This window comes from Sphaerodactylus townsendi, unplaced genomic scaffold, assembly GCF_021028975.2.
Source record: "Sphaerodactylus townsendi isolate TG3544 unplaced genomic scaffold, MPM_Stown_v2.3 scaffold_29, whole genome shotgun sequence".
Taxonomy (NCBI): domain Eukaryota; kingdom Metazoa; phylum Chordata; class Lepidosauria; order Squamata; family Sphaerodactylidae; genus Sphaerodactylus; species Sphaerodactylus townsendi.
Window position 1 is genome coordinate 177,345 of NW_025950462.1, and position 26,971 is coordinate 204,315.

The 26,971-nt window shown below is 50.3% G+C and overlaps 2 protein-coding genes across 2 annotated transcripts in view; one reads left to right on the forward strand and one right to left on the reverse strand.

Moving 5' to 3' along the window:
• The first annotated feature begins 257 nt into the window (after positions 1-257).
• Positions 258-15,882, forward strand: LOC125425338 (1-phosphatidylinositol 4,5-bisphosphate phosphodiesterase gamma-1-like). The gene is made up of 9 exons (XM_048482955.1): positions 258-377; positions 2,101-2,197; positions 3,588-3,812; positions 4,507-4,655; positions 5,623-5,737; positions 8,059-8,220; positions 11,950-12,038; positions 14,419-14,628; positions 15,402-15,882. The coding sequence occupies exons 1-8, from the start codon at positions 270-272 to the stop codon at positions 14,554-14,556; spliced, it is 1,083 nt and encodes a 360-aa protein (XP_048338912.1). The 5' UTR covers positions 258-269; the 3' UTR covers positions 14,557-14,628; positions 15,402-15,882.
• A 7,200-nt stretch (positions 15,883-23,082) lies between these two features.
• LOC125425331 (ubiquitin carboxyl-terminal hydrolase CYLD-like) overlaps positions 23,083-26,971 on the reverse strand; it is a 23,784-nt gene continuing 19,895 nt past the window's right edge. Inside the window, exons 12-15 of the mRNA XM_048482945.1 lie at positions 26,786-26,894; positions 26,400-26,518; positions 24,345-24,564; positions 23,083-23,828 (exon numbers count right to left, since the gene is read on the reverse strand). Of these exons, the coding sequence (XP_048338902.1) occupies positions 23,644-23,828; positions 24,345-24,564; positions 26,400-26,518; positions 26,786-26,894 (633 nt within the window). The 3' untranslated portion in view covers positions 23,083-23,643. The remainder of the gene's footprint in view (positions 23,829-24,344; positions 24,565-26,399; positions 26,519-26,785; positions 26,895-26,971) is intronic.

The window sequence follows — 26,971 nt, forward strand, 5'->3', positions numbered from 1 at the left end:
TGCGCCTACATTGCTTTTTTCAATCCCGAGGAGTCTCCAAGCGGCTTACAAACTCCTGCCCCTTCCCCTCCCCACCACAGACACCTTGTGAGGCAGGTGGGATTCTAGTTTTTTAGGGCAGGACAGGTTGGTTTGGAGACCTGCTGGATGGAGAAGTCCCGCACTGGAGGACGGACGTTCCAGTAAAGCCACGCCCTCTGCGCCCCAGCTGGCCCCAAAGCCGGGATGAGCCTCCTGTTCCATCACCTCGCCCATCCTATCTCCCAGTGATGACACCCGCTTCTTCCCCGTCGTTGGACGTCGCCGCCGACACCCAGGAGGAGGTTAACGACTGGGTGGCCAAGATCCGGGAAGCCACGCAGAATGCCGACGCCAGGGTAAGTCTCACAGAGGGGGGCAGAAGTGGGATCCAGCAGGTTCTCACCAGTTCCCGAGAGTGGGTTACTAATTATTTGTGTGTGCCGAGAGGGGGTTTCTAATCGGGTCTGCTTTTCCGTTAGAAATGCCATTCGGTCCAAAAATCATAAAGTCCTGTTGTTTTCTATGTGGCTGGTTAGCGAAGGTAGAAAACGGGATCATTCTCCCTGTTGGGCTGTTCTAAAAACATGTTTTAGAAATATGGTCAAGTTCCTTGTTCAAGGAAAGTCTCCTTCTTTTGATTTCTAGAAACAAAATTAAGTATTTGAAAGCACAAGCATTTCCGATTATAAGCAGGCAGTTGTGGAGGAGAAATCGTTGTTTCTACAAGCCAGCAGACCTACAGGACTCTGCTAGAATGAGTTTAAACTGATGGGACATAAAGATACCAGCTGGAAATTAGGAACTTTTTCTTTGCAGAAAGAGTTTTTTACAGTAACAGAGAAATTATTAATGCCCCGCCCCCGGAATGCCCGGCCACGCCCCCGTCGTGCCCCGCCCAGCCCCATTGGCGCTACGCCACTGTTTGAATCCCACCACCATGGGAACCTGTTACTAAAATTTTTGGATCCCACCACTGGAGGTGGGGTTCTGACCAGAGCTAATGATGTTGAGTCTTGACTTGAAGGGTCCTGGCTGGCGTACTATCGCATCCGGAAGGAGAACAGGACAGTCAGGAAAGCTTATTCTGATGTAATTAAAACGTGGGACCCAGGCAGAAATGATCACACTGCTGAATTAGAGAAATATAATTCGTTGGCCACACATTTCACTGTTGAATTAGAAAAATATAATTTGTGGCGGCCCTTCGGAGGGCGGAAAGGTGGGAATTTAAATTTTGAAAAATCAATCAATGTTAATTAAATAAATATAAAGCAATCATCATTACATTACTGAAATGTGGAGATATGAGCACAGGAAATATGAGCACCTCCCCAAAAGTCATACTGAGCTTAGCCCACTGTATGGCTGCCAGCTTTTCCTAGAAATTCAGGTGGGAATCCGTGATCTCCCTTGCTGGAGGCATTCAGGGGGAAACTGGGCAGCCATCTGTTACTGGGACGCTCCACCAGTGGGTTTCCTTTAGTGAGCGGTGGGGGCTGGACTGGATGTCCTCTGAGGTCCCTTCTGGTTCTAGGGCTGTTCTCAACTGCCTTAACCTGAGACACCTAAACACACATGAAGTCGCCTTCTGCTGAATCAGGTAGTTGGTCCAGCAACGACAGTGTGGCCTAGTTGGGCTGGCAGCAGCTCTCCAATATACCAGGCTGAGGTTTCTCACATGGCCAACCGCTTGGTCCTTTTAACTGGGGTTGCTGGGATTTGAGTCTGGCACCTTCTGCATGCCAAGTGCCTGAACCACAGCCCCTCCCCATAAAGTTTAGGGCCAATCATACACTTCTGTGCATCTGGAGTGATTTAACTTCAGCTTTATCATTCCCAACTGTGACCCTGTCCCAAACAGGCGGGTAAAAATGCGGAGTTCCCCTCTCTCTGTGCTTCGTTTTCCTCTCCCTCTTTGGGAGTATCTGTGAGTAACATCTAGAGTTGAGTTTAGGAACGACAATGTGGATTTCTTTGCTGCTTTTAGGGTGGAGGAGGTGCATGATGACAAGAGTCTCTCTTGGGGAGGCTCTGTGCGGGGGCCCTACCTGACTTTCTGCCCTTCTGCAATTTGTGCAGATGCAAGAGGGGAAGATCATGGAGCGGAGGAAGAAGATTGCTCTGGAGCTGTCCGAGCTGGTCGTTTACTGCCGCCCCGTTCCCTTCGACGAGGAGAGTGAGTGTCCCCCTTATGCATTTGAAAAATGGGAGTCAAGAGGGTTGCATTTCAAGGACCCTGAAGGCCTGCCTCTTACTCCGTGCGGCCTTTTTAAGCCATTCCAGAAAGAAGATAAGACTGTCAGTCCCATGAAAAACATGAAAAGAGAATTAAGAGTTTGGGTGCTGTGTGGTTTCCGGGCTGTATGGCCGTGTTCTAGCAGCATTCTCTCCTGACGTTTCGCCTGCATCTGTGGCTGGCATCTTCAGAGGATCCTCTGAAGATCCATCTTCAGATCCTCTGAATATCCATCTTCAGATCCTCTGAAGATGCCAGCCACAGATGCAGGCGAAACGTCAGGAGAGAATGCTGCTAGAACACGGCCATACAGCCCGGAAACAACACAGCACCCAAGTGATTCCGGCCGTGAAAGCCTTCGACAATACACAGAATTAAGAGTTATTAAGGTATTAAGGAGCAGCAGCGGCGTAGGAGGTTAAGAGCTCATGTATCTAAACTGGAGGAACCGGTTTAGATTTGATTCCCAGCTCTGCCGCCTGAGCTGTGGAGGCTTCTCTGGGGAATTCAGATTAGCCTGTGCACTCCCACACACGCCAGCTGGGTGACCTTGGGCTAGTCACAGCTTCTCAGAGCTCTCTCAGCCCCACCCACCTCACAGGGTGTTTGTTGTGAGGGGGGAAGGGCAAGGAGATTGTAAACCCCTTTGAGTCTCCTGCAGGAGAGAAAGGGGGGATATAAATCCATCCTCCTCTTCTTCTTCTTCTTCCTCTTCCTCTTCCTTTTCTTCTTCTTCTTCTTCTTCTTCTTCTCCTTCTTCTCCTTCTCCTTCTCCCCCTTCTTCTTCTTCTTCTTCTTCTTCTTCTTCTCCCCCTTCTTCTTCCTCTTCTTCTTCTTCTTCCTCTTCCTCTTCCTCCTCTTCTTCTTCTTCTTCTTCTTCTCCTTCTTCTCCTTCTCCCCCTTCTTCTTCTTCTTCTTCTCCTTCTCCTTCTTCTTCTTCTTCTTCTTCTATATTTCCCCACCCCCCCCACACAGAAACACACACCCCCCAGTTAAGGCTGGAAGGTCCATAAGATGGGTTAGATCAGGGGTGTCCAACTCTGGCACTTCAGAGGTTCATGGACTACAATTCCCATCAGCCCCTCCTGGCACGGCCAGTTGGCCAACTCTGGTGCTTCAGGGGTTCATGGACTGCAATTCCCATCAGCTCCTGCTGGCATGGCCAATTGGAGCTTGTAAGCCGCCTTGAGTCTCCTTACAGGAGAGAAAGGTGGGGTATAAATCTAAACTCTTCTTCTTCTCTCCTCCTCTTCCTCTTCTCCTCCTCTCCTACCACCCGGTTATCTCTGTCCAAAGACCAACCACGCCCTTTGACCTGCATTTCTTCCAGAAATCGGCACCGAGAAAGCGTGCTACCGGGACATGTCTTCCTTCCCCGAGACCAAGGCCGAGAAGTATGCCAGTCGAAGCAAGGGCAAGAAATTCCTGCAGTACAACCGCCGGCAGCTGAGCCGCGTCTACCCGAAGGGGCAGCGCCTCGACTCCTCCAACTACGACCCCCTGCCGATGTGGCTCTGCGGCAGCCAGCTGGTGGCCCTCAACTTCCAGACACCTGGTGAGTCACCCCTCCGTGCGGGCAGCCATTCAGGCTTGAGGACAATCACGAAAATTGGTGTGTTCCGCAGGGCCTGTAAGACAGAGCTATTCCACCGGGCTTTTGGAGGGGCCGGCCACGGTTCCACCGCCCCCCACTGAAACTGAAATCAAAGCTGTCTGTCTGGACCATCTTGGTTGGGCCCTAATTCCTGCCTATCTCCTGCCTTTCTTTCTTCTTTCTTCTTTTTTCCTTTGGCCTTTAGATCAGGCGCCTGTGTATATGTGTTACGCAATCTTGCTGTTTTAATTATTCATTATTAATTGCTTCTGAGTTTTAATGGGTTATTTTATGTTGTATTAATTTGCTGTTGAAACAGCCGTGTTGTGAGCTGCCTGGAGCCCTTCAGGGATGAGGCGGCTTATTAATTTGATAGATAGATAGATAGATAGATAGATAGATAGATAGATAGATAGATAGATAGATAGATAGATAGATAGATAGATAGATAGATAGATAGATAGATAGATAGATAGATAGATAGATAGATAGATAGATAGATAGATAGATAGATAGATAGATAGATAGATAGATAGATAGATAGAATCACGCTGTTCAGATACGGATGCTCTGGATACGGACGTTGCCTGTTCCTGTGGAACTCAGTGCCACGTTGGGTCCTTTTCTCTGACCGCTGATGGGTTTGCGCTTTCAGACAAGCCGATGCAGCTGAACCAGGCGCTGTTCACGCTGGGGGGCCGCAGCGGGTACGTCCTGCAGCCGGACATCATGCGCGACGACCTCTTCGACCCCTTCGACAAAAGCAGCTTGAAGCTGGTCGAGCCAATCACTATCCAGCTGCAGGTAGGTGAAAGAGGGGGTGACAGAGTTGGGGGTCACAGGGAGGGAACGGAGACTGGGGTGATCCATTTACTCCCCACTCTTGGGGACCTGTTTAATTTTCTGTGCAGTTATCACCCGTTCCCAATGGTGGGATCCAAAAATTTTAATAACAGGTTCCGATGGTGGTGGGATTCAAACAGTGGCGCCGCCGTACACACGCGCCTCCAGTCCCTATTGGGCAGGGAGGTTGCTTTCGTAACCCCTTCTCGGCACTCAGAAAAAAATTAGTAACCACTTCTAGAGAAGTGGTGAGAACTGGTTGGATTTCTCTCTCTTTCTCACAATACTGGAACCAGGGGGCATCCATTGAAAATGCTGGGGGGAAGAATTAGGACTAATAAAAGGAAACACTTCTTCACGCAACATGTGATTGGTGTTTGGAATATGCTGCCCCAGGAGGTGGTGATGGCCACTCACCTGGATAGCTTTGAAAGGGGCTTGGACAGATTTATGGAGGAGAAGTCGATCTATGGCTACCAATCTTGATCCTCCTTGATCTGAGATTGCAAATGCCTTAGCAGACCAGGTGCTCAGGAGCAGCAGCAGCAGAAGGCCATTGCTTTCACCTCCTGCACGTGAGCTCCCAAAGGCACCTGGTGGGCCACTGCGAGTAGCAGAGAGCTGGACTAGATGGACTCTGGTCTGATCCAGCTGGCTTGTTCTTATGTTCTTATCCCACCCCTGCCTGTTCTGCAAAAATAGTTTCAGGTGGGGAACCATTTTGGTCTGTAGCTGAAGAGGAAGAATCAAGTCCAGTAATAGCTTAAAGATTAGTGAGATTTCCCGGGTATAAACTTTCAAGAGCCAGAGTCCCCTGCATAGATACGGTATCTGGCAAAGAGACCTTGGAAATCTCATTAGTTTTTAAAATGCTGCCGGTCTTGGATCTGAACCTTCCCAAAACTCAACCTGGGCTTCCTCCCCACAGATCCTAGGGGCCCGGCACCTCCCCAAGAACGGCCGCAGCATCGTCTGTCCCTTTGTGGAAGTGGAAGTCTGCGGCTCGGAGTTCGACAACAGCAAAAACAAGACAGAGGTTGTGGGTAAGGGGTGACTCTGTGGGGTGGGGACAGATGGCTGACCGGTGTCAGGAAGATGCTATCTAGGTGATTGAGGTATATTGTTGCTATGGAATGTCATGATGTTACATTGGTGATGGTTCGATTATCAATATTCGTTACTTGAAATATTGTTTGATGCTGCTGTTATATGTTATATTGTTGATCTATATTTTGCTGCGCATCGCCTTGAGCGTTTCAGGGGAGGGTGGCATACAAATTAAAGTTCCATTCCATTCCCGGAACTGTGCAACTGCTTAAAATAACAAATTGCTGCTGCTAGAAAGACATATGTAACCAGCCTGCTATATGTATCCACTGCAATCTGTGCATTCTTTCCAGCAGCGGCGTAGGAGGTTAAGAGCTTGTGTATCTAATCTGGAGGAACCGGGTTTGATTCCCCGCTCTGCCGCCTGAGCTGTGGAGGCTTATCTGGGGAATTCAGATTAGCCTGTGCACTCCCACACGTGCCAGCTGGGTGACCTTGGGCTAGTCACAGCTTCTCGGAGCTCTCTCAGCCCCACCCACCTCACAGGGTGTTTGTTGTGAGTGGAGAAGGGCAAGGAGATTGTAAGCCCCTTTGAGTCTCCTATAGGAGAGAAAGGGGGGGATATAAATCCAAACTCCTCTTCTTCTTCTAAACTGAGGACCTCAGATTCTCCCTTTAAATCCATGTTGAAGGGAGTGGATTTAAAAGGAGAATCTGGGGAAATTTGGGGGGTGCCTGCTGTCAGGGGTGCAATTGTAAAGCTAGAAGCACCAAACTCTTCTTCTTGATCTTTACTTTATGGCTTCACATGCTTTGTAGACAACTAGGCTTCCCCTGGTACTCCTGTCCCATGGGAACTGTGTTACATCCGCTATCTCGTAGGGCAGGAATCGTAAGAGTTGGAAGACACCACAAGGCCAATCCCCTGCCGTGCAGGAACCAAGTGGTTTTCTCTTACTATCTGCCGCCAACCTTGGGGCACCTTAGCTCCAAAGACTGTTTTTCACAAACTCTTGGGGAAAAGGGGGGGGGGGTTCTCTACAGGGGCTAAAGGAGACTTCAAGTGCCAGTTTAGACCAGTGATGCAGCTCTGCCTTCAGATGTTCATATCAGCATCTCTGTGTGGAGGCAGCAGATGCTGACCACTGGACAGCATGCAGCATTTTGGACAGGGCCCAGTCATGGTGTGGTAGCGATCCCATATCTAGGCTGTGCTGCTTGCAGACCATGGAGCCACGTGACTGAAAGTTCTATACGGAAATTAAAAACACAAGAACGTGAACAGAAAGCCGGCAAATCACAGGCACGAGAATAAACCACCAACTTTTCTCTGGGCATGCTACAGCCGGCTGCAGGGAAATCTTTTGTTTGCATCATCTTGAGAACTAAGACTTGCAAGTGGAAATGTTGCAGGCAAGGAGGGTCTTCTAGTCTGGACCCAATTTCCCTGAAGGGCTCCTTTTCCCAGGGCTGTTTCTGAGACTCTCTGGGCACCTTCTCTTCCCCCTCCAGTGTGATATAGTGGTTAAGAGCAGATGCACTCTAATCTGGAGAAGCAGGTTTGATTCCCCGCTCTGCCACTTGAGCTGTGGAGGCTTATCTGGGGAACCAAATTAGCTTGTGCACTCCAAAACACGCCAGCTGGGTGACCTTGGGCTAGTCACAGTTCTTCAGAGCTGTCTCAGCCCCACCCACCTCACAGGGTGTTTGTTGTTGTGGAGGGGGGGAAGGAAAAGGAAATTGTAAGCCCCTTTGCAGCAGTGGTGTAGGAGATTAAGAGCTCCTGTATCTAATCTGGAGGAACCGGGTTCCCAATTTCCCTGAAGGGCTCCTTTTCCCAGGGCTGTTTCTGAGACTCTCTGGGCACCTTCTCTTCCCCCTCCAGTGTGATATAGTGGTTAAGAGCAGATGCACTCTAATCTGGAGAAGCAGGTTTGATTCCCCGCTCTGCCGCCTGAGCTGTGGAGGCTTATCTGGGGAATTCAGATTAGCCTGGGCACTCCCACACACGCCAGTTGGGTGACCTTGGGCTAGTCACAGCTTCTCGGAGCTCTCTCAGCCCCACCTACTTCACAGGGTGTTTGTTGTGAGAGGGGAAGGGCAAGGAGATTGTCAGCCCCTTTGAGTCTCCTGCAGGAGAGAAAGGGGGGATGTAAATCCAAACTCTTCTTCTTCTTCTTTGAGTGTCCTTAGAGAGAAAGCAGGGAATATAAATCCAACTCTTCTTCTTGTTGTTGTCTGGAAAAGCCGATGCGGGTTCTGAGTCACACGTCTCTCTTGGCATGCTCATTTCTCTCCTCTCCCTGCCCTCTGGCAGCTGACAACGGCCTCAATCCCACCTGGCTCCTGAAGCAGTTTGTCTTCGATATCAACAACCCGGAGTTTGCCTTCCTACGGTTTGTGGTCTACGAGGAGGACATGTTCAGCGATCCCAACTTCCTGGCTCAGGCGACCTTCCCCGTCAAAGGCCTCAAAACAGGTATGCACCTGGCCTCCTCGTTTCCCTCTAGGAGCAGCGGTGGCGTAGTGGTTAAGACCAGGTGCACTTTAATCTGGAGAACCGGGTTTGATTCCCCGCTCTGCCACTTGAGCTGTGGAGGCTTATCTGGGGGACTAGATTAGCTTGTGCACACCAACACATGCCAGGTACCGGGTAACCTTGGGCTCAGATGCACTCTAATCTGGAGAACCAGGTTTGATTCTCCGCTCTGCCGCCTGAGCTGTGGGGGCTTATCTGGGGGATTCAGATTAGCCTGGGCACTCCCACACACGCCAGTTGGGTGACCTTGGGCTAGTCACAGCTTCTCGGAGCTCTCTCAGCCCCACCCACCTCACAGGGTGTTTGTTGTGAGGGGGGAAGGGCAAGGAGATTGTCAGCCCCTTTGAGTCTCCTGCAGGAGAGAAAGGGGGGATGTAAATCCAAACTCTTCTTCTTCTTCTTTGAGTGTCCTTAGAGAGAAAGCAGGGAATATAAATCCAACTCTTCTTCTTGTTGTTGTCTGGAAAAGCCGATGCGGGTTCTGAGTCACACGTCTCTCTTGGCATGCTCATTTCTCTCCTCTCCCTGCCCTCTGGCAGCTGACAACGGCCTCAATCCCACCTGGCTCCTGAAGCAGTTTGTCTTCGATATCAACAACCCGGAGTTTGCCTTCCTACGGTTTGTGGTCTACGAGGAGGACATGTTCAGCGATCCCAACTTCCTGGCTCAGGCGACCTTCCCCGTCAAAGGCCTCAAAACAGGTATGCACCTGGCCTCCTCGTTTCCCTCTAGGAGCAGCGGTGGCGTAGTGGTTAAGACCAGGTGCACTTTAATCTGGAGAACCGGGTTTGATTCCCCGCTCTGCCACTTGAGCTGTGGAGGCTTATCTGGGGGACTAGATTAGCTTGTGCACACCAACACATGCCAGGTACCGGGTAACCTTGGGCTAGTCACAGCTCTACAGAGCTCTCTCAGCCCCATCCACCCCACAGGGTGTTTGTTGTGTGTGTGGGAGGGAGGGAGATTTGTAAGCCCCTTTGAGTCTTCTAGAGGAGAGAAAGGGGGGATATAAATCCAAGATCTTCTCTTCTTCTAAACAGTTAACAGGGACAGGAAAGACCCTGGCCGATTATACACTTGTGCTCTGCCCCGCACTGGAGGGAGGTTTTCTTTGGGGCAGAGCTTCTGCTACAGATGCTCCCCCCTCCCCCCACTGTGCAAAAGATCCCATAATCTCTGCTGTTTATGAGCATGGGCAAAGAGCAACCGTGTCCCCTCCTCCGCAGGGAAGATAACAGAAATGGCCCTTCGTCGTTCTTCGCGTTGGCCTTTTTTGCTCCACCCTTCCGAATAATCGAGAGGACTTTTAAAAACTTTATTTCAGCTGAGTATTTAAGAACATAAGAACAAACTATTACCAGTGGAAAGATATAACAACATTTGGCAACCATGGTTAAGATTTATATCAGATGAAAATGAAGTAGCAATACATCCAGCTGTATATTAAATTTAATTATAGAAAATGATTATAAATACCCAAATAGGGAGACTGAATCTCCCCGGAGAATAGTAGGAAATAGGAAAGAAGTAGAAACATCATTTAAGGGATAAACCCTCCTTTTTGGAGGGACTGGGGAGACAAAAGGGAACCAACCCAAAGAGATAAGAATTTTGTTGACTTTGTCTACAAAGCAAAAAGGGGAAAAAACAAACTTCCTTTTATAGAATTTTAAGAACCCTTGTGGTTGGTTATTAATTTTGGGTATTTACGAAAGGTTAGTTAAAGAAAGTTAAACTTTAGGAGAAAACTGTTTTAGTTAGGTCCGAATGTGAAGTCATAAAAATGAAAGAAATATAGATAAGTATATTATTATATTATTAGGAATTATAATGTATTACGGATTGAAAATTTTGTATAATGTTATCTGAACTTACTTTGTATATGGTCCTTTGTATAAGGTCCTTTGTATAAGGTAAATTAGTAGAATCTGTCATTAAAGATAAAATTATAAAACATGTAGAAAAGCAAGACCTGCTGAGAAAGAGTCAGCATGGCTTTTGCAGAGGCAAATCCTGTCTTACAAACTTACTAGAGTTCTTTGAGGATGTAAACAGGCATGTGGATAAGGGGGAACCAGTGGACATTGTGTCTACTTGGATTTCCAAAAGGCTTTTGACAAAGTTCCTCACCAGAGACTATTGAGAAAACTCAGCAATGAAGGAATAAGAGGGGAAGTCCTCCTATATGGATTAAAAACTGGTTGAGAAACAGGAAGCAAAGAGTGGAGTGTAAATGGGAAATTCTCACAATGGAGAGATGTAGGGAGTGAGGTGTCCCCCAAGGATCCGTATGTGGGACCAGTGCTCTTTAACCTATTCATAAATGACCTGGAAGTAGGGGTGGAGTAGCGTGGTGGCCAAGTTTGCAGATGATACCAAATTATGTAGGGTGTGGTGAGAACTACAAAGGATTCTTGAGGAGCTCCAAAGGACCCATATGATAAATTAGGTGAGTGGGCTAAGAAATGGCAAAATCTGCACAGTTCAATGTAGCAAAAGATACAAAGTGATGCACATAGGGGCAAAAAATCCAAACTTCACATACATGCTACAGAGGGTCCAGTGCTATCAGTCACAGACCAGGAAAGGGATTTAGGCGTCTTAGTTGATAGTTCCATGGGAATGTCAGCTCAATGTATAGCAGCTGTGAAAAAAGGCAAACTCTATGCTGGGGATAGTGGGAAAGGAATTGAGAATAAAACTGCAAAGATTGTCATGCCCTTATATAAAGCTGTGAATTAGCGACCGCACTTAGATTACTATGTTCAGTTCTGAGTAGCCACATCTCCAAAAAAGGATATTGAAGAGATAGAAAAAGTGCAGAGAGAAGAGGCGACGAGGATGATTGAGGGACTGCAGCACCTTCCTTATGAGGAAAGGCTGCAGCGTTTGGGACTCTTTAGTTTCGGAGAGGAGACGTCTGAGGGGGGATATGATTGAAGTCTATAAAATTATGCATGGGGTAGAAAATGTTGACAGAGAGAAATTTTTCTCTCTTTCTCACAATACTAGAACCAGGGGGCATTCATTGAAAATGCTGGGGGGAAGAATTAGAGCGTGTGATTGGTGTTTGGAATATGCTGCCACAGGAGGTGGTGATGGCCACTAACCTGGATAGCTTTAAAAGGGGCTTGGACAGATTTATGGAGGAGAAGTCGATTTATGGCTACCAATCTTGATCCTCTTTGATCTGAGATTGCAAATGCCTTAACAGTCCAGGTGCTCGGGAGCAACAGCCACAGAAGGCCATTGCTTCACATCCTACATGTGAACTCCCAAAGGCACCTGGTGGGCCACTGCGAGTAGCAGAGAGCTGGACTAGATGGACTCTGGTCTGATCCAGCTGGCTTGTTCTTATGTTCTTATGTTCTTATGTTGTGAGGCGGTAGTCATATCCCATAATGCCCTGCTTTGGCCTTGCCCTGCCTGACCACTGTCAGAAACACCCCGTTGGACCTTCGACTTATCCCAGGGAAACAATCCCGATGTTCCGGGTGCTGGTCCATTTTGAAGAGGCAGTTTCCACTTTCCGGACAGGGTTTGACTGAAGTCATTCTAGTCTGAATTACGTCCAGGAGCAAAAGTTCCTTGCTTTGTTCTCGCGTTGGTAGAATTTTTGTGAACAGTTTGGAGTTCTGACTGATGTTCCGTTTGGGTCCATGCCTACAGGTTACAGGTCAGTGCCTTTGAAGAACAGCTACAGCGAGGACCTCGAACTCGCCGCTCTGCTAATCCACATCGAAATAGTCAATGCGAAGGTAAGCTTGTTGCGAGGAGACGACAGCACCACAGGTGGCCTCTGAAGGACCACTCAGGTTACAAAAAAAACACAGGAACCCGTCAATAGAGCCAACTGTTTAATAAGGTGACAGGGGCACTTTCATAAGAACATAAGAACAAGCCAGCTGGATCAGACCAGAGTCCATCTAGTCCAGCTCTCTGCTACTCGCAGTGGCCCACCAGGTGCCTTTGGGAGCTCACGTGCAGGAGGTGAAAGCAAGGGCCTTAAGAACATAAGAGCCTGCTGGATCAGACCAGAGTCCATCTAGTCCAGCTCTCTGCTACTCGCAGTGGCCCACCAGATGCCTTTGGGAGCTCACCTGCAGGAGGTGAAAGCAAGGGCCTTAAGAACATAAGAGCCTGCTGGATCAGACCAGAGTCCATCTAGTCCAGCTCTCTGCTACTCGCAGTGGCCCACCAGGTGCCTTTGGGAGCTCACCTGCAGGAGGTGAAAGCAAGGGCCTTAAGAACATAAGAGCCTGCTGGATCAGACCAGAGTCCATCTAGTCCAGCTCTCTGCTACTCGCAGTGGCCCACCAGGTGCCTTTGGGAGCTCACCTGCAGGAGGTGAAAGCAAGGGCCTTAAGAACATAAGAGCCTGCTGGATCAGACCAGAGTCCATCTAGTCCAGCTCTCTGCTACTCGCAGTGGCCCACCAGGTGCCCCCAGGGCTCACCTGCAGGAGGTGAAAGCAAGGGCCTTAGGGCAGAGCCTGCTGGATCGGGCCAGAGTCCATCTAGTCCAGCTCTCTGCTACTCGCAGTGGCCCACCAGGTGCCTTTGGGAGCTCACATGCAGGAGGTGAAAGCAATGGCCTGCTGCTGCTGCTGCTGCTGCTCCTGAGCACCTGGTCTGCTAAGGCATTTGCAATCTCAGATCAAGGAGGATCAAGATTGGTAGCCATAGATCGACTTCTCCTCCATAAATCTGTCCAAGTCCTTTTTAAAGCTATCCAGGTGAGTGGCCATCACCACCTCCTGTGGCAGCATGTTCCAAACACCAACCACACATTTCATGCACCTGTGAAGCGTCGTGGCCTTGTTGAAGCCCACGACCAGTGTGGTGCAGTGGTTAAAGGCAAAGTGGACTCAAATCTGGAGAAGACTGCTGGGTTAGTCACAGTTCTCCCAGAACTCTCAGCCCCACCCACCTCACAAGTTGTGGGAAGAGGAACGGGAAGGAGTTTGTAAGCCGCTTTGGGACTCCTTATGGCTCATTCCGCACACGCAGAATAATGCACTTTCAAGCTGCTTTCAGGGCTCTTTGAAGCTGTGCAGAATGGCAAAAACAGTTGTGAAAGCAGCTTGAAGGTGCATTATTTTGCGTGTGCGGAATGAGCCTATGTTTGAGAAAAGCAGAGTATAAATCCAAACTACTGGTGCTGCTGCTGCTTTTCCTATTTCTTCTTCTCCTTTTCCTCCTCCCCTGCTCTTTTTCTTCTTTTTCTCTTGAACCTTCTCCTACCTCTTCTCCTCCTGTAAGGTTGTAGTTCGACCTTGGAGAGGTTCTCGCCGGAGGTTTTGGCTCAACGCCCGGGACGGGGAATTTTACTGCTTTGGTTATCTTTCACTTGCTTGCTTGCCTGTGTGAAACTCTGTGTGAAAAAACTGCCTTGTTGATATTCTTTTGGCGGGAACCTGTCTGATGCCCCGTATAAGCGGTTGCTTTTGATCTGGGTGTCAGTTCTCGCATTGCCTGTGCCTGACTAAGAATGCCAGCTCAATAAAGAACTTAACACAGTTGCTTTTGACTGGACTTTACTGGTTCGTTACACCTCCTTTTTGACCTGCTTCTTCTCCTCCTCCACCTCTTTCTTCTGCTCCTCCTCCTCCTTCTCCTCCTTCTCCTCCTCCTCCTCCTAGGAGCAGCAGTGGCATAGGAGGTTAAGAGCGCGTGTATCTAATCTGGAGGAACCGGGTTTGATTCCCAGCTCTGCCGCCTGAGCTGTGGAGGCTGATCTGGGGAATTCAGATTAGCCTGTGCACTCCCGCACACGCCAGCTGAGTGACCTTGGGCTAGTCACAGCTTCTCGGAGCTCTCTCAGCCCCACCTACCTCACAGGGTGTTTGTTGTGAGGGGGGAAGGGCGAGGAGATTGTCAGCCCCTTTGAGTCTCCTGCAGGAGAGAAAGGGGGGATATAAATCCAAACTCCTCTTCTTCTTCTTCTTCCTGCACCCGAGAGGCAGCCTGGCGTTTGGACTGCCCTCATAGCGTGGGGATGGGGGGCAAGGAGATCAGGGTGCTAGAGAGGAAAAAAAAATACAGAACCAGTTTTAAGCTGCTTTCAGAAAACAACAGGTGAGCGCAGCGTCCTGGCTCTCGAGTTTCCGTGCAGCTTCGTCTGCTTTCCCCGTTTCAGGAAGAGGACGAAGAGAACCTCTACTCCTCCATCCAGCAGTTGAGAGACCGGACCAGCGAGCTGTCCAACCAGGTCTCCAGCTTTGAGCACCCCAAGCCCAACAACTTCTGCAGAGCCTTCTGCCCAGTGCCAGCTTAGCCCGGCTGGGCGGCAGACTGCTGGTGCAGCTCAGGAGCGGCTCATGGAGTTGACCGAAGTGCGAAACAGGAAGTGAGTTCAAGTCCGTTGGCCTGCGGTCAAAACCCCTTTCCTTTGCTTACCTGCTCCCCTTTTACCAACGACTGGGTTCCTCTCTCCCCTGCTGCTTCCCCGAGACCTGCTCTGCCAGGCTGTTGCTCCTACGCTCATGTATCTAATCTGGAGGAACCGGGTTTGATTCTCCGCTCTGCCGCTTGAGCTGTGGAAGCTTATCTGGGGAATTCAGATTAGCCTGTGCACTCCCACACACGCCAGCTGGGTGACCTGGGGCTAGTCACAGCTTCTCGGAGCTCTCTCTGCCCCACTTACCTCACAGGGTGTTTGTTGTGAGTGGGGAAGGGCAAGGAGATTGTCAGCCCCTTTGAGTCTCCTGCAGGAGAGAAGGGGGGGATATAAATCCAAACTCTTCTTCGTCTTCCTGCCTCTGTAAATTCAAGTCCACCAAACCGTTAAGTCCGCTGCACCAGCGTGGTGTAGTGGTTAAGAGCAGGTGGATTCTAATCTGGAGAACTAGGTTTGATTCCCCGCTTTGCCACTTGAGCTGTGGAGGCTGATCTGGTGAACCAAATTAGCTTGTGCACTCCAAAACACGCCAGCTGGGTGACCTTGGGCTAGTCACAGTTCTTCAGAGCTGTCTCAGTCCCACCCACCTCACAGGGTGTTTGTTGTGGGGGGGGGGAAGGGAAAGGAGATTGTCAGCCCCTTTCTTATAGGAGAGAAAGGGGGGGATATAAATCCAACTCTTCTTCTTTATCGACTAGAGCTCTGTTCTTTTCCCAATGCAGGTTGATGGAGAAAAAGAGGCGTGATCGGCAGCTGGCCAACAAGCGCAACTGAGCCAGGCCTGATATTCACCATCCTGGCTATGGGGAGGCCGGGAGCAGTGCCCCCCGCCCCCAAACCCCAAGAAAGGCCCTGAGATCAGCCACGGACGGGACCATTTTCTACTAACCCCCGACCCAACAAGCTGTCTGCCTGGCAGGTGGAGCAGCGGACACGGCGGGTGCTATAACTGGTGCTGGCATGCTCACCGGGATCTTTGGGAAGCGGGACGCTGGAACCTCCCCGGCTCTTTTCCCACTGCAGCAAGCAGGCTTAGTAACTGGATGCGGAAGCCTGCTACGACCACCAGGCAGTTCCTACCGGCCACACAACGGACGTGCCACGGGAATTGTTTCTTCCTGGAATGTTTTGGCGGACCTTTGTTTTAATCTGCACATGGAGAAAGGATTCCAGACCTCCTTTTTTTTAAAAAAAGTAACCCTCCCCCTTTGGCTGCATTGTGAAAGAACCGTGGTGGTGGCTGTCAGATCTATCTTCTTATGAGATTGATTTTCCTGCACCTTACAGACCTGCCGTGGTGGGCACAGAAAGCAAGGGATAGGAGGAAGGCGGGACAATGGCATGGGGTGGCGGAGAGGGCAGTGATTGGAACAGAAGCACGTGACAGACAGCTGAGGGAGGAAACTTTCCACGGCGGCTTCTTGGGCCAAGCCCCCAAGAGCAAGAGGAAGGTGGGGAACATGCTAAGGGCACTGAGGTCACCCTCACCCCACCACTGCTGGGACATGAGCTGAGCGTAACATAGACTCCTGTGCCTGTCCGGTCTCAGCTGGGTCCAAGGCAGCAGTGGGGCAGGCCTGGGAAAAGACAGGCAGTTCTGATTCCGGGGAATGAAATATCTTCAAGCTGTACTGCACAGCTTTTTGGGGGGAAGGAGTCAGGGATCACTGCAGGGGAGGTGAAGAGAAGGCAGGTTGGCCAGCCCAGCAGAATCTCTTTTTCTTGGTGGCAATTCAGGCTATTGTATCACAGGTGAGTCTACGCTACTCCCTTTTTTGGCCATCTTTAAGCACATATTCCAGAGTAGGGTATTGTGGGTTTTCCGGGTTGTATGGCCATGTTTCAGTAGCATTCTCTTCTGACGTTTCGCCTGCATCTGTGGCTGGCATCTTCAGAGGATCACAGCCACAGATGCAGGCGAAACGTCAGGAGAGAATGCTACTGGAACACGGCCATACAACCCGAAAACCCACAACACCGTAGTGATTCCAGTTGTGAAAGCCTTCGACAATAAATTCCTGAGCCCTTCGGGGGAGGGCGGTCTATAAACCCAATAAATAAATAAAATAAATCGTGACCAACTTTTACACACACACACACACACACAGAGCATCTAAACCTTGGTCCTTTTCAAATCTACGCAAAAGTAGATGCTGTTGACTCCTGCGGCACTTACTTCCAAATATGCATCGACTTACAGTCTTGGTTTATTTATTTCTTGTAGGAAAAGCAGGGGGGGAGGTGTTTCCCCTCAACCCCAGTCCTTCATAGACAACTGCTTCATACTGAAGGTTCCAGCCAAGGTCATAATGCCATTTAGTTCCTTGCTCTTTGCCCTTGACACAATTTCTGCCTGAAACATTATTACAGCTATATATAACAGGGATGGTGAACCTTTTCGAGACCGAGTGCCCAAATTGCAACTCAAAACCCACTTATTTATTGCAAAGTGTCAACACAGCAATTTAACCTGAATATTGAGGTTTTAGTTTAGAAAAACGGTTGGCTCCGAGGCGTGCATTACTCGGGAATAAGCTTGGTGGTAGTCAGTGGCTTTGCTTTGAAGCAACCGTGCAAGTCTTCCAAAGGGTGAATCACGACCCTAGGAGGGTTTATTCAGAAACAACCCCCATTGCCAGCAACCGAGCTTACTCCCAGGTAAAGGATTGCGCTTTAGTTCTTCGCATGAAAATCAGTGGGGTTTAACAGTGCTTAACAGGGTTACCTATACGGCTTCCCCAAAACTAGGTCTTAGGTTTAATACTAATAATTGAGCCCAGCGGCCCAAGCCAGCCTAGATGTGGGGGAGGGGGCACTTTGTGCGTGCCCACAGAGAGGGCTCTGAGTGCCACCTCTGGCACCCGTGCCAGAGGTTCGCCACCACTGATATATAACGTCCCTGACATTTTGTGCTTGTCTCCTTCAGCTGCGGCGGCCATTTTGTGACCAAATTCCATCCAGGTCCATTCTGCCAAAAGACTTATTTTCATAACCACTTTTAGGAACTAGGCTTCTTAACTGGAGTCACAAGGTAATGCTCCAAAGGACAAATATTGCATATCCCAGTATACCACATGGCCAAGGATGGGTTTCCCAATAGTGCACAGGAAAGGTGCGAAGATAAAGCTTTGGAAATTTGGTCCAGGCCTGGAGAGATCATTGGTGTGAGGGAAAGGCTCAGTAGACTATCCTGACCCCCCCGCCCCCCAACATTCCCACCCCTTCTGTTTGCCGTGGATATAAAGGCCCACAAAGAACACTCGAATCTCAGTTCAGAGTACGGGTATGTTCATTGTAACTTATGGAAAGACTACTAATCGGTGCAACCCAAACTTCTGCATTGATCTTCTGTTGATAAAAGCAGCAGGCTTAATCCCTGCTGTTGCTATGAGCAGCCAGAGCTCCGCGGTAGAGCGGCTGCTCGGCCTTCAGAAGGTTGCAGGTTCTGTACCTGGCATCTCCCGCTGAACAGGGTTAGGTAGAAGGTAACGTGGAAAACATGCCTCTTAGACTCTGCAGAGCAGTGGCGTATCTGCCTAGGGATAAGGGGTACCCCTTGTCCCCGGGCGCCACTCTTCTGGTCATGTGGGGGGGCGCAAAATTGGCCTTCCACATGACCAAGAAGTCCTGCTGTCTCGTCATTTTCGCATGCCCCGACCCTGTCCAAGGCACACACAAAATGACGAGGCAGCAGGACTTCCTGATGCCTCCAAGCACCCTCAACCCCACCCTGGACTCCCCCTCCCTCCCCCCCCCCCCCGGCCTCAGTGCTTATAAAAGAAGGTCTCCAAGGCCGGGACTGCAGTCTATTCTGGCCTGCCCGGAGGGGAGGTCAGAAGAGACTGCAGGCTGCCAGCTGGGAGCCTAACCGGCAGGGGGAGTCTGGGGGTGGGTGGGCACCCTAGACCTTGCCCATGTCCATGGTGACATGGGTGGGATCCAGGGCAGTGGGGGTGGAGCCTGGGGGAATCGGGGGGTGGAGCTGGGGGGGGCAGAGCCTGGGGGGGCGTCCTGGAGACAATTTGTCTCCGGGTGTCATTTACCCCTGGTACGCTTCTGCTGCAGAGTCACTGCTTGTAGACAGTTCTGGCTTTGATGGACCAAGGGTGGGATTCAACAGAAGGTGGCTTTGTGTGCCTATTGGGCAGGGGCCGCGGCTCAACCGTAGAACGGCTGCTCGGCATTCAGAAGGTCGCAAGTTCGACCCCTAGTATATACAGTTAGAAGGACCAGGCAGTAGATGATGTGAAATACCACAGCAGATCTGCTCCCAGTCTGAGTAGGCAATAGCAGTGACTCAGTACAAGTTGGGTCCATTTGGTTCATTTGTAGAAGAACTGCTCACAGCCAGGTTAGGAAGAGACTCGCCCATCATATTTGGAACCTCAGGAGCACAGACTTCATTCCTGGTGAGAGAAGAGGGAAGCATGCCTGTAGTGGTTGAGAGCAGGTGCACCCTAATCTGGAGAACCGGGTTTGATTCCCTGCCCTGCCACTTGAGCTGTGGAGGCTTATCTGGGGAACCCTTGGGAGCGGGGCGCAATCCAAGTAGTGACCGTCATCGACCCAGCGTGGTCTAGTGGTTAAGAGCAGATGCACTCTAATCTGGAGGACCGGGGTTGATACCCCGCTCTGCCGCTTGAGCTGTGGAGGCTGATCTGGGGAATTCAGATTAGCCTGTACACTCCCACACACGCCACCTGGCACTCCAACACATGCCAGTGGGCCAGTCGCGGTTCTTCGGAGCTCTCTCAGCCCCACCCACCTCACAGGGTGTTTGTAGCGAGGGGGGGGAAAGGAAAGGAGATCGTCAGCCCCTTTGAGTCTCCTACAGGAGAAAAAGGGAGGACATAAATCCAACTTTTCTTCTTTCAGTGGGTCTGAGGGACACAGCAAGCCAACAACACCCCTGACAGGCAGTCTTCCCCATCCCCCAAGAACCCCAAGCTGCAACGTACCTGCCACTCATGCCTGCCCAGCAGGTATCTTCAAGCTCTTCATTCCCGTGCGCGCCAGTTAGGTGAGGGCCGGCTGGCAGAGAATGCAGGCTGGGAAGGGCTATGAAAGGAGTGGGGCTGCCCCAGTGTGACAAAGGCTATTTCCAGTTCGGGTCAGTGCCGTGAAGAGGGCAGAACAAGCAGAAGCACAAGGGAGGCAAGCAGAAGATTCAGCATAGCTTCGGAGGGGGGTGGAGCTGTGTTCCTTGCACTGCAACTCGTGGAGGGGGGAACCCCCATGTATCCTTTGTATGACAATAAATATATTTAGCCAATATTTATACATAAAGGCGTCCGTCTGAATTTCCGGTGAAATGTGTCCACCCCACTAGGGCGCAACTTTGTTTTTGCTAGTTCGGGATCCCCAACTCGGTGCCTGCCAACACCTTTCTGAGAGCCAGCGTGGTGTAGTGGTTAAGGGCAGGTGCACACTACTCTGGAGAACCGGGTTTGATTTCCCCGCTCTGCCACTTGAACGGTGGAGGCTTATCTGGTAAACCAGATTAGCTTGTGCATTCCAACGCACGCCAGCTGGGCGGCCTAGGGCTAGTCACGGCTCTTCAGAGCTCTCCTACACATGAAGTCTGTTGGGTGAACCGTCACGGTTCTCTGCCCCACCTGCCTCGCAAGATGCCTGCGGGAGGGGAAGGGAGGGAGTCTGTAAGCTGCTTGGAGAGTCTTTGTGGTTGAGACAAGCAGAGTATCAGAGCCCCCGCTTGGCAAGCCCATGAACTCAGGCTCAATCCTAGAGCGCGTTCCAGTTGAAAGGATCAAGTGAGAGATGGTATTGAAGACCTCTGCCCGAAACCCTGGAAATCCCCAGCCAATCGTGAGTAGTTGGTACTGTCTTTGATGGGCCAAGGGTTCAAGGCAGTGGTGGGATCCAAAAATTTTAGTAACAGGTTCCCATGGTGGTGGGATTCAAACAGTGGCGTAGCGCCAATGGGGCTGGGCGGGGCACGACGGGGGCGTGGCCGGGCATTCCGGGGGCGGGGCATTAATCATTTCTCTGTTACTGTAAAAAACTCTTACTGTTAAAAAAAAGTTCCTAATTTCCAGCTGGTATCTTTCTGTCCATAATTTAAACTCATTATAGCAAGTCCTATCGTCTACTGCCAACAGAAACAACTACCTCTCCTCTAATTGACTGCCTGTCAAATACTTAATACTTTCAAATACTTAATTTTGTTTCTAGAAATCAAAAGGAGGAGACTTTCCTTAAACAAGGAACTTTACCATATTTCTAAAGCATGTTTTTAAAACAGCCCAACAGGGAGAATTATCCCGTTTTCCACCTTCACTAACCAGCCACATAGGAAACAACAGGACTTGATGATTTTTGGAGCTAATGGAATTTCTAACGGAAAAGCAGACCCCATTAGTAACCCCCTCTCGGCACACACAAATAATTAGGGAACTGGTGAGAATCTGCTGGATCCCACCTCTGGTTCCAGGCAGTATAAAGAGGCTTCAAATTGTTGTTGAACTTCATGGGCTTAGCGGGAATTAGAACTCGGGTCTTTGCACTGAAAGACTGGCAACGCCACCCCAACCTTTCCCCTTGCACAGGTGGAGAACTCTTGCGAAATAAAGTCAAACACCCAAGTCACAGCCAACTTTCTATTGGAAGACGCGTTTCGGAACTGACGCCACGTCGTACAAAAATATCCTTCCCTTCCCCTGAGGTTGCTTAAGGCGAACATTAAACAGCTAAAGACAAAACCCAAGCGTTTACATAACTTTGGGGAGAGAGAACGGCTTTCACCGATTAAGGAAACTGAAGGTGGTGAATGTTGCAAACAATAGGCCAACTATTGATGCAAGCAAGCAGAATTTCTGCAGCCAGATTTTGTAGGCTAGCCCATAATTAAGCAAAATGGGAACTGTTACGTGAGGCGGTCAGTACCATTAGAGAAAACAACCTGTTGTTATATTCCTCTTTGGGGCAATCAGGCAGACCCCCCCCCCCCTTCCCCAGGTGAGATGCAGAGAAGCCTGCTAGATCTCTGCACACGTCAGGCAGGGTTCTATCCCCAAAGGCCACCCTCTTCACAAAAGGGCCCAAATTCCCTGCAATTTGTTCACAGGGTAAAGAGCTAGTATTAAATCCGCTCCACCTGACCCAAACACACACACCCTTCCCAGCTGAAAGCATTTCTCTCTCTGCTCTTCACAGTGTTTTCTGAACAAAAACGTCTCTTGGATAAAGCGGTGAGATCTACACAGAACGCAGATTAGAGCCCCCCACACGCTCACCAGTGATGAAAAAGCATCATTTACTCAGGGAAGGACCTTCAAGCATTTGATTCCCAAAAGGCAAAAAGAAATCAGGGAGGAAAAGGAAACCAAAGAAAGGGCCCAGCTGATAAAGGGAAGATCAGAGCTACGAGAATGAAGTTAGTCGCTAGGCCCGTGGTGGCGAACCTTTGGCACTCCAGATGTTATGGACTACAATTCCCATCAGCCCCTGCCAGCATGGCCAATTGGCAGGGGCTGATGGGAATTGTAGTCCATAACGCCTGGAAGTGCGCTAAAAAAAGTTAACGCCACCCTCTGTAAACATTCTTTATAAGGAAATTGGCCTTGAGGTGGTAAATTTAACCCCCAACAGAACACATTTCTAGGAACTTGTATTTGAAATCCAGCTGCTAGACGCACAGGTGTCAAACTCGCGGCCCTCCAGATGTTATGGACTACAGTTCCCATCATTCCCTGCTTGGGAACTGTAGTCCATAACATCTGGAGGGCCGTGAGTGTAACACCTATGCGCTAGAGAAGGGGTCTGCAACATGTGGCTCTCCAGATGTTCATGGACTACAATTTGCATCAGCCCCTGCCAGCATGGCCAATTGGCCATGAACATCTGGAGAGCCACAGATTGCAGACCCCTGCGCTAGAGAGACATTGGGGATTTGGGAAGGATTTCCAAACTTGGCTGTTCCGAGCACAACTGAAACAAACCATGAAGTAGGTCAGCTCGACTTCCCAGAGATGCTGCGTAGGCTACCCCGGTCCAGATGACTGCATTTCTTTAACATGAGCTAAGAGTAAAGCCATTGTGGGAAGGTGCAGAGAAGATCAGTAGGGCAGCAGGAATCTGCAAGTAGATCCAAGGGAGGCCTGCGGGATGCTTGATGAACTAGGAATCGGGACTGAGGATTCAAGAGGAAAAAACGACAACAGGAAGGATTGAACAGGCAGAAACCCAGCCGGTGGGGAGCTGCCCCTGGGTAATTTGCTCCTGGGATCATTTGCAATGAGGACGTTCGCCCCAAGTTCCCGTCATCAGCCGCTAGTTTCACTCCAAAGCCAGAGCCGCCATCAATAAGCGGGGCCATCTAAACATGATAGTGCCAGCGATGTGTACACGATTGTCGCGAACAGAACAAACAGAACAAAAACAAAGTACGTGGAGAAATCATAGTCGTTGGTCCTTTGAGATTCCAGTTCAACACCCCCCACCCCCACCCCGGAATTTATTGCAGGAGCAGGTCCTAGCGGAAGACGTTTTCCTCAGTGCTGAGGGAGAGGGATTCTCTCCCAGTTGCCTTTGGATTCAGAGAATCCAGTCAATGTGAGAAATTGTGGGCTCGTGGCTAGGACCACCACCACCACCACCACCGGTCACAGCCTGAGCCCCCTCCAAGCCACCATTTCCCTGAGCTGAAGGCCCAAGTAAAGGTTCAGGCTCCCCAGTATTAAAGAACACCTGGGAGTGATCTCCCCATTACGAGACAAGGTGCAGAAATCTGGTCCCGCTGCACACAAGCACGGACCTCCAGATGGCTCAAAAATCACCAGCTGCTCAAAGCTGAAGAGAACTGCAGATCCCGTTCCCCGCATGGAGAACTCCCTCAAACAGCAAGCGAGAAGTTTTAGAAGACCGCCTTAGCAGATAAGCCCACGAGGCCTTTCGCCTCCGCTCTGGAGAGGAGGGCGGCTGGTGGCATCGCTCAGCATCGCTCAGTCACTTATAAAGCGCCATTTTCTTGCTCTGGTACATGTACATGTAGGCGTCACAGAAGAGGCGCTTGGCGACTCCTTCCATGTCCCGGGGTTGCTCCATGGCCAGAGCTGCCACCGGCATCTCCAGATACTTGGCCACCTCTGGACACAGCGTCACGGTGGGAATGTTGAAGCCGCTCTCGTCACCTAGGCAACGAGAAGGAGACAGGCGGAATCTGACTGTCTTTGGACAGAGAATCAGGTTCCCATGGTGGTGGGATTCAAACTGTGGCGTAGCGCCAATGGGGCTGGGCGGGGCACGACGGGGGCCTGACCGGGCATTCTGGGGGCGGGGCATTCCTGGGCGGGGCTGTGGCAAGGACGCAGCCGCTGCGCCGGTCCTTGGGCAGGAAACGAATGCATGCAGGCGCAGGCTGCCACGCACGCTGGTGCACCTCCTGCTAGACTGCTTCAAGTTCTGCATGCTACTGCTGAGAGGAGGGGTTAGTCTTGCAGGCCCTGCGGAATTCACCAAGGTCCCGCAGGGCCCGGACAGCTGGAGGAAGAGTGTTCCACCAGGCCGGGGCCAGGGCCATAAAGGTCCTGGCCCGTGTGGAGGCCAGCCGTATCGTTGAAGGGCCTGGGACCACCAGCAAATTGGCCTCTGCTGAACGCTCCACCCGTTACACCCTTGGGAGACACACACACCCTTTACAAACTCACCATGTCTGTCCGCCATACTGTCAAAGAACATCCAGTTCTCTCTCTCTGGCCCATATTTCACGAAGGAGACGTAGTGGCTGGTTTCAATGCAGAGGACAGCGAAGAGCTCCAGTTTCTCCCGAGGCACTCGCAAACTGCCACGGGCGCCGGACTTGCAGAACCCCTCGGGGACCCGCAGTTTGGTGAGCTGGTGCATCTTGCGCTGGTAGTGAGAATGGGCCTGAAAACGTACATGAGGGAGAGTCAGAAAGGCTGGCGCAGCTTCCTAGGAACATGCCTGAGTGTTGGCCGGAGTCCCACCAAGCGAGGCAAGAGACTGACTAAGAAAATCACAGAATGAAAACATAGAATTAAGAAGAAGAGGAAGAAGAGGTTGGATTTATATCCCCCCTTTCTCTCCTGCAGGAGACTCAAAGGGGCCTACAATCTCCTTGCCCTTCCCCCCTCACAACAAACACCCTGTGAGGTAGGTGGGGCTGAGAGAGCTCCGAGAAGCTGTGACTAGCCCAAGGTCGCCCAGCTGGCGTGTGTGGGAGTGTACAGGCTAATCTGAATTCCCCAGATAAGTCTCCACAGCTCAGGCGGCAGAGCGGGGAATCAAACCCGGTTCCTCCAGATTAGATACACGAGCTCTTAACCTCCCAAATTGTGTGTAACGTATATGACAGAGGAACAAGACAGCGCGTCACACACTTTCAGTAGATACTGAAGATATGGATTATATATCTCAAAAATGAACGTCTGTTGTTGAAAAAATATTTTACTTGTTTTTCAAAAAAACTGGATGTACAATCATTGGATTCAGTAACTGGACAATTATAATAATAATAATAATAATATATAAATACATTTATTGAATATATTGATCCTCCGTCCTCAGTGTGTGACATACCCTAAAGACCACACAGTCCAACCTCTTGCACAATTCAGGATGAACAAAAGCACCCCTGATAAATAATGGTCATATCTTGGGCAAACGACTCCACCACTGAACTGAGCTTAATGTTAAAAACATTTCCTAATACTCTCCTAAAACTTCCCCACCCATCATTTAAACAAACCCTTCACCATCCTCATTGTTCTGATCTGTACCTGCTCTAAATTTTCTATGTCCTTCCTTAAAAAAGGCATTAGGAACTGGACACCACACTCCAAATGGGGTCTGACCAGTACCACATACAGTTATACTATCACATCTCCTGTACCAGACACTAAGCATAAGCATAAGCATTTTATTGTCATTGTGCACGGACAACGAAATTTACAGCAGCATTCCTTGATGCACACAATTCCAGACTCATACCCCGTCTTCACTCTCCCCTTCCTCCACCCATCCCTACACAGCCCCAAGCACATCAACACGAAGCCACGGAGTTCAGCATAGCCACAGCTCTAGAGTAGAAGCTGTCTCTAAGCCTCTCTGTCCTAGTTTTGATAGACCTGTATCGTCTGCCGGACGGTAACAGTTCAAAAAGAGAGTGTGCTGGATGAGACGGGTCTCTCGGAATATTTTGGGCTTTCTTTAGGCTTCGGGAATTATAGAGTTCTTCCAAGGAGGGGAGAGGGCAGCCGATAATCCTCTGTGCAGTAGTGATCACCCTTTGGAGCGCCTTCCTATCTGCCACTGTGCAACTGGAGAACCATACACAGATGCAGTAGATTAAAGACACTCTCTCTAGCACAGCGGTAAAAGGACACCAGGAGTTTTCCATTCATCCTTAAAAGTCTCAGATAGTACAGTCTTTGCTGGGGCTTCTTAACCACCGCGGCAGTCTGTACGCCCCAGGTCAAGTCCTCTTTAATCATGACGCCCAGAAATTTAAAACTAGCCACCCGCTCTACTTGATCTCCATTTATAGTCAAGGGCTGAATTTCTGAGCTATTCCTTCTATAGTCCACTATAAGCTCCTTTGTCTTGTTAGTAACTACTGACTGTTGATACTTTCCAAGAAAAGAAATACTGCCCGGCCCTCCAGGAGTCCCCGGGTGAGCAGGTGTGAATCCGGAGCCCCAGGTGTGCGCCCCACCCCAGCCAAGAGAGCAAGAACGGAGTACCTGTTGGCAGCAGGAATCACAATACTGCTTCAGACCCGTGTCCGCAAACATCTTGTCTCTAAAACACGCCGAGCATTCCTGAGAGGCGACGTCTCCGCACACAAAGCACTCCCGGGGACCTGCAGCGGGAGACCTTTATGTGTCTGCCTCAAACGCAAAGGGCTCCTTCTTTGTTTTAGATCAGGGGTCAGCAACCTGCGGCTCTCCAGATGTTCATGAACTACAATTCCCATCAGCCCCTGCCAGCATGGCCAATTGGCATGTGGGCAGTGGCTAAATGTGTCTTGCATGGGCTATGGTGGAACGAGACAAGGCTCTTCCACTGAGCCACAGCCCCTCCCCCTCCAAAGCCACGAATGCCCCCCTCACAACCACACCCCACTTACTATCCAGCAGTAGGTCCGTGATATCCAGCTCCAAAGAAGGGATGATCTTGCTGAACATTTTGTACTCCTTCCCGAAACGGGGCATTTGAAGGATGAAGCAGGAGGGTATCTAGGGAGGAAAAGGAAGGCGGAGAAGTCACTAGGCCTGGCCTTTCCACTGAAAAAGAAGAAGAAGAGTTTGGATTT

Bases quoted from the DNA above. Each gene is read 5' to 3' on its own strand.
- LOC125425338 (XM_048482955.1), top strand. From the start codon at position 270: ATGACACCCGCTTCTTCCCCGTCGTTGGACGTCGCCGCCGACACCCAG. The intron at 2,198-3,587 runs GTGAGTGTCCCC...CATTTCTTCCAG, and splicing joins CGTTCCCTTCGACGAGGAGA to AAATCGGCACCGAGAAAGCG. The intron at 12,039-14,418 runs GTAAGCTTGTTG...TCCCCGTTTCAG, and splicing joins TCGAAATAGTCAATGCGAAG to GAAGAGGACGAAGAGAACCT.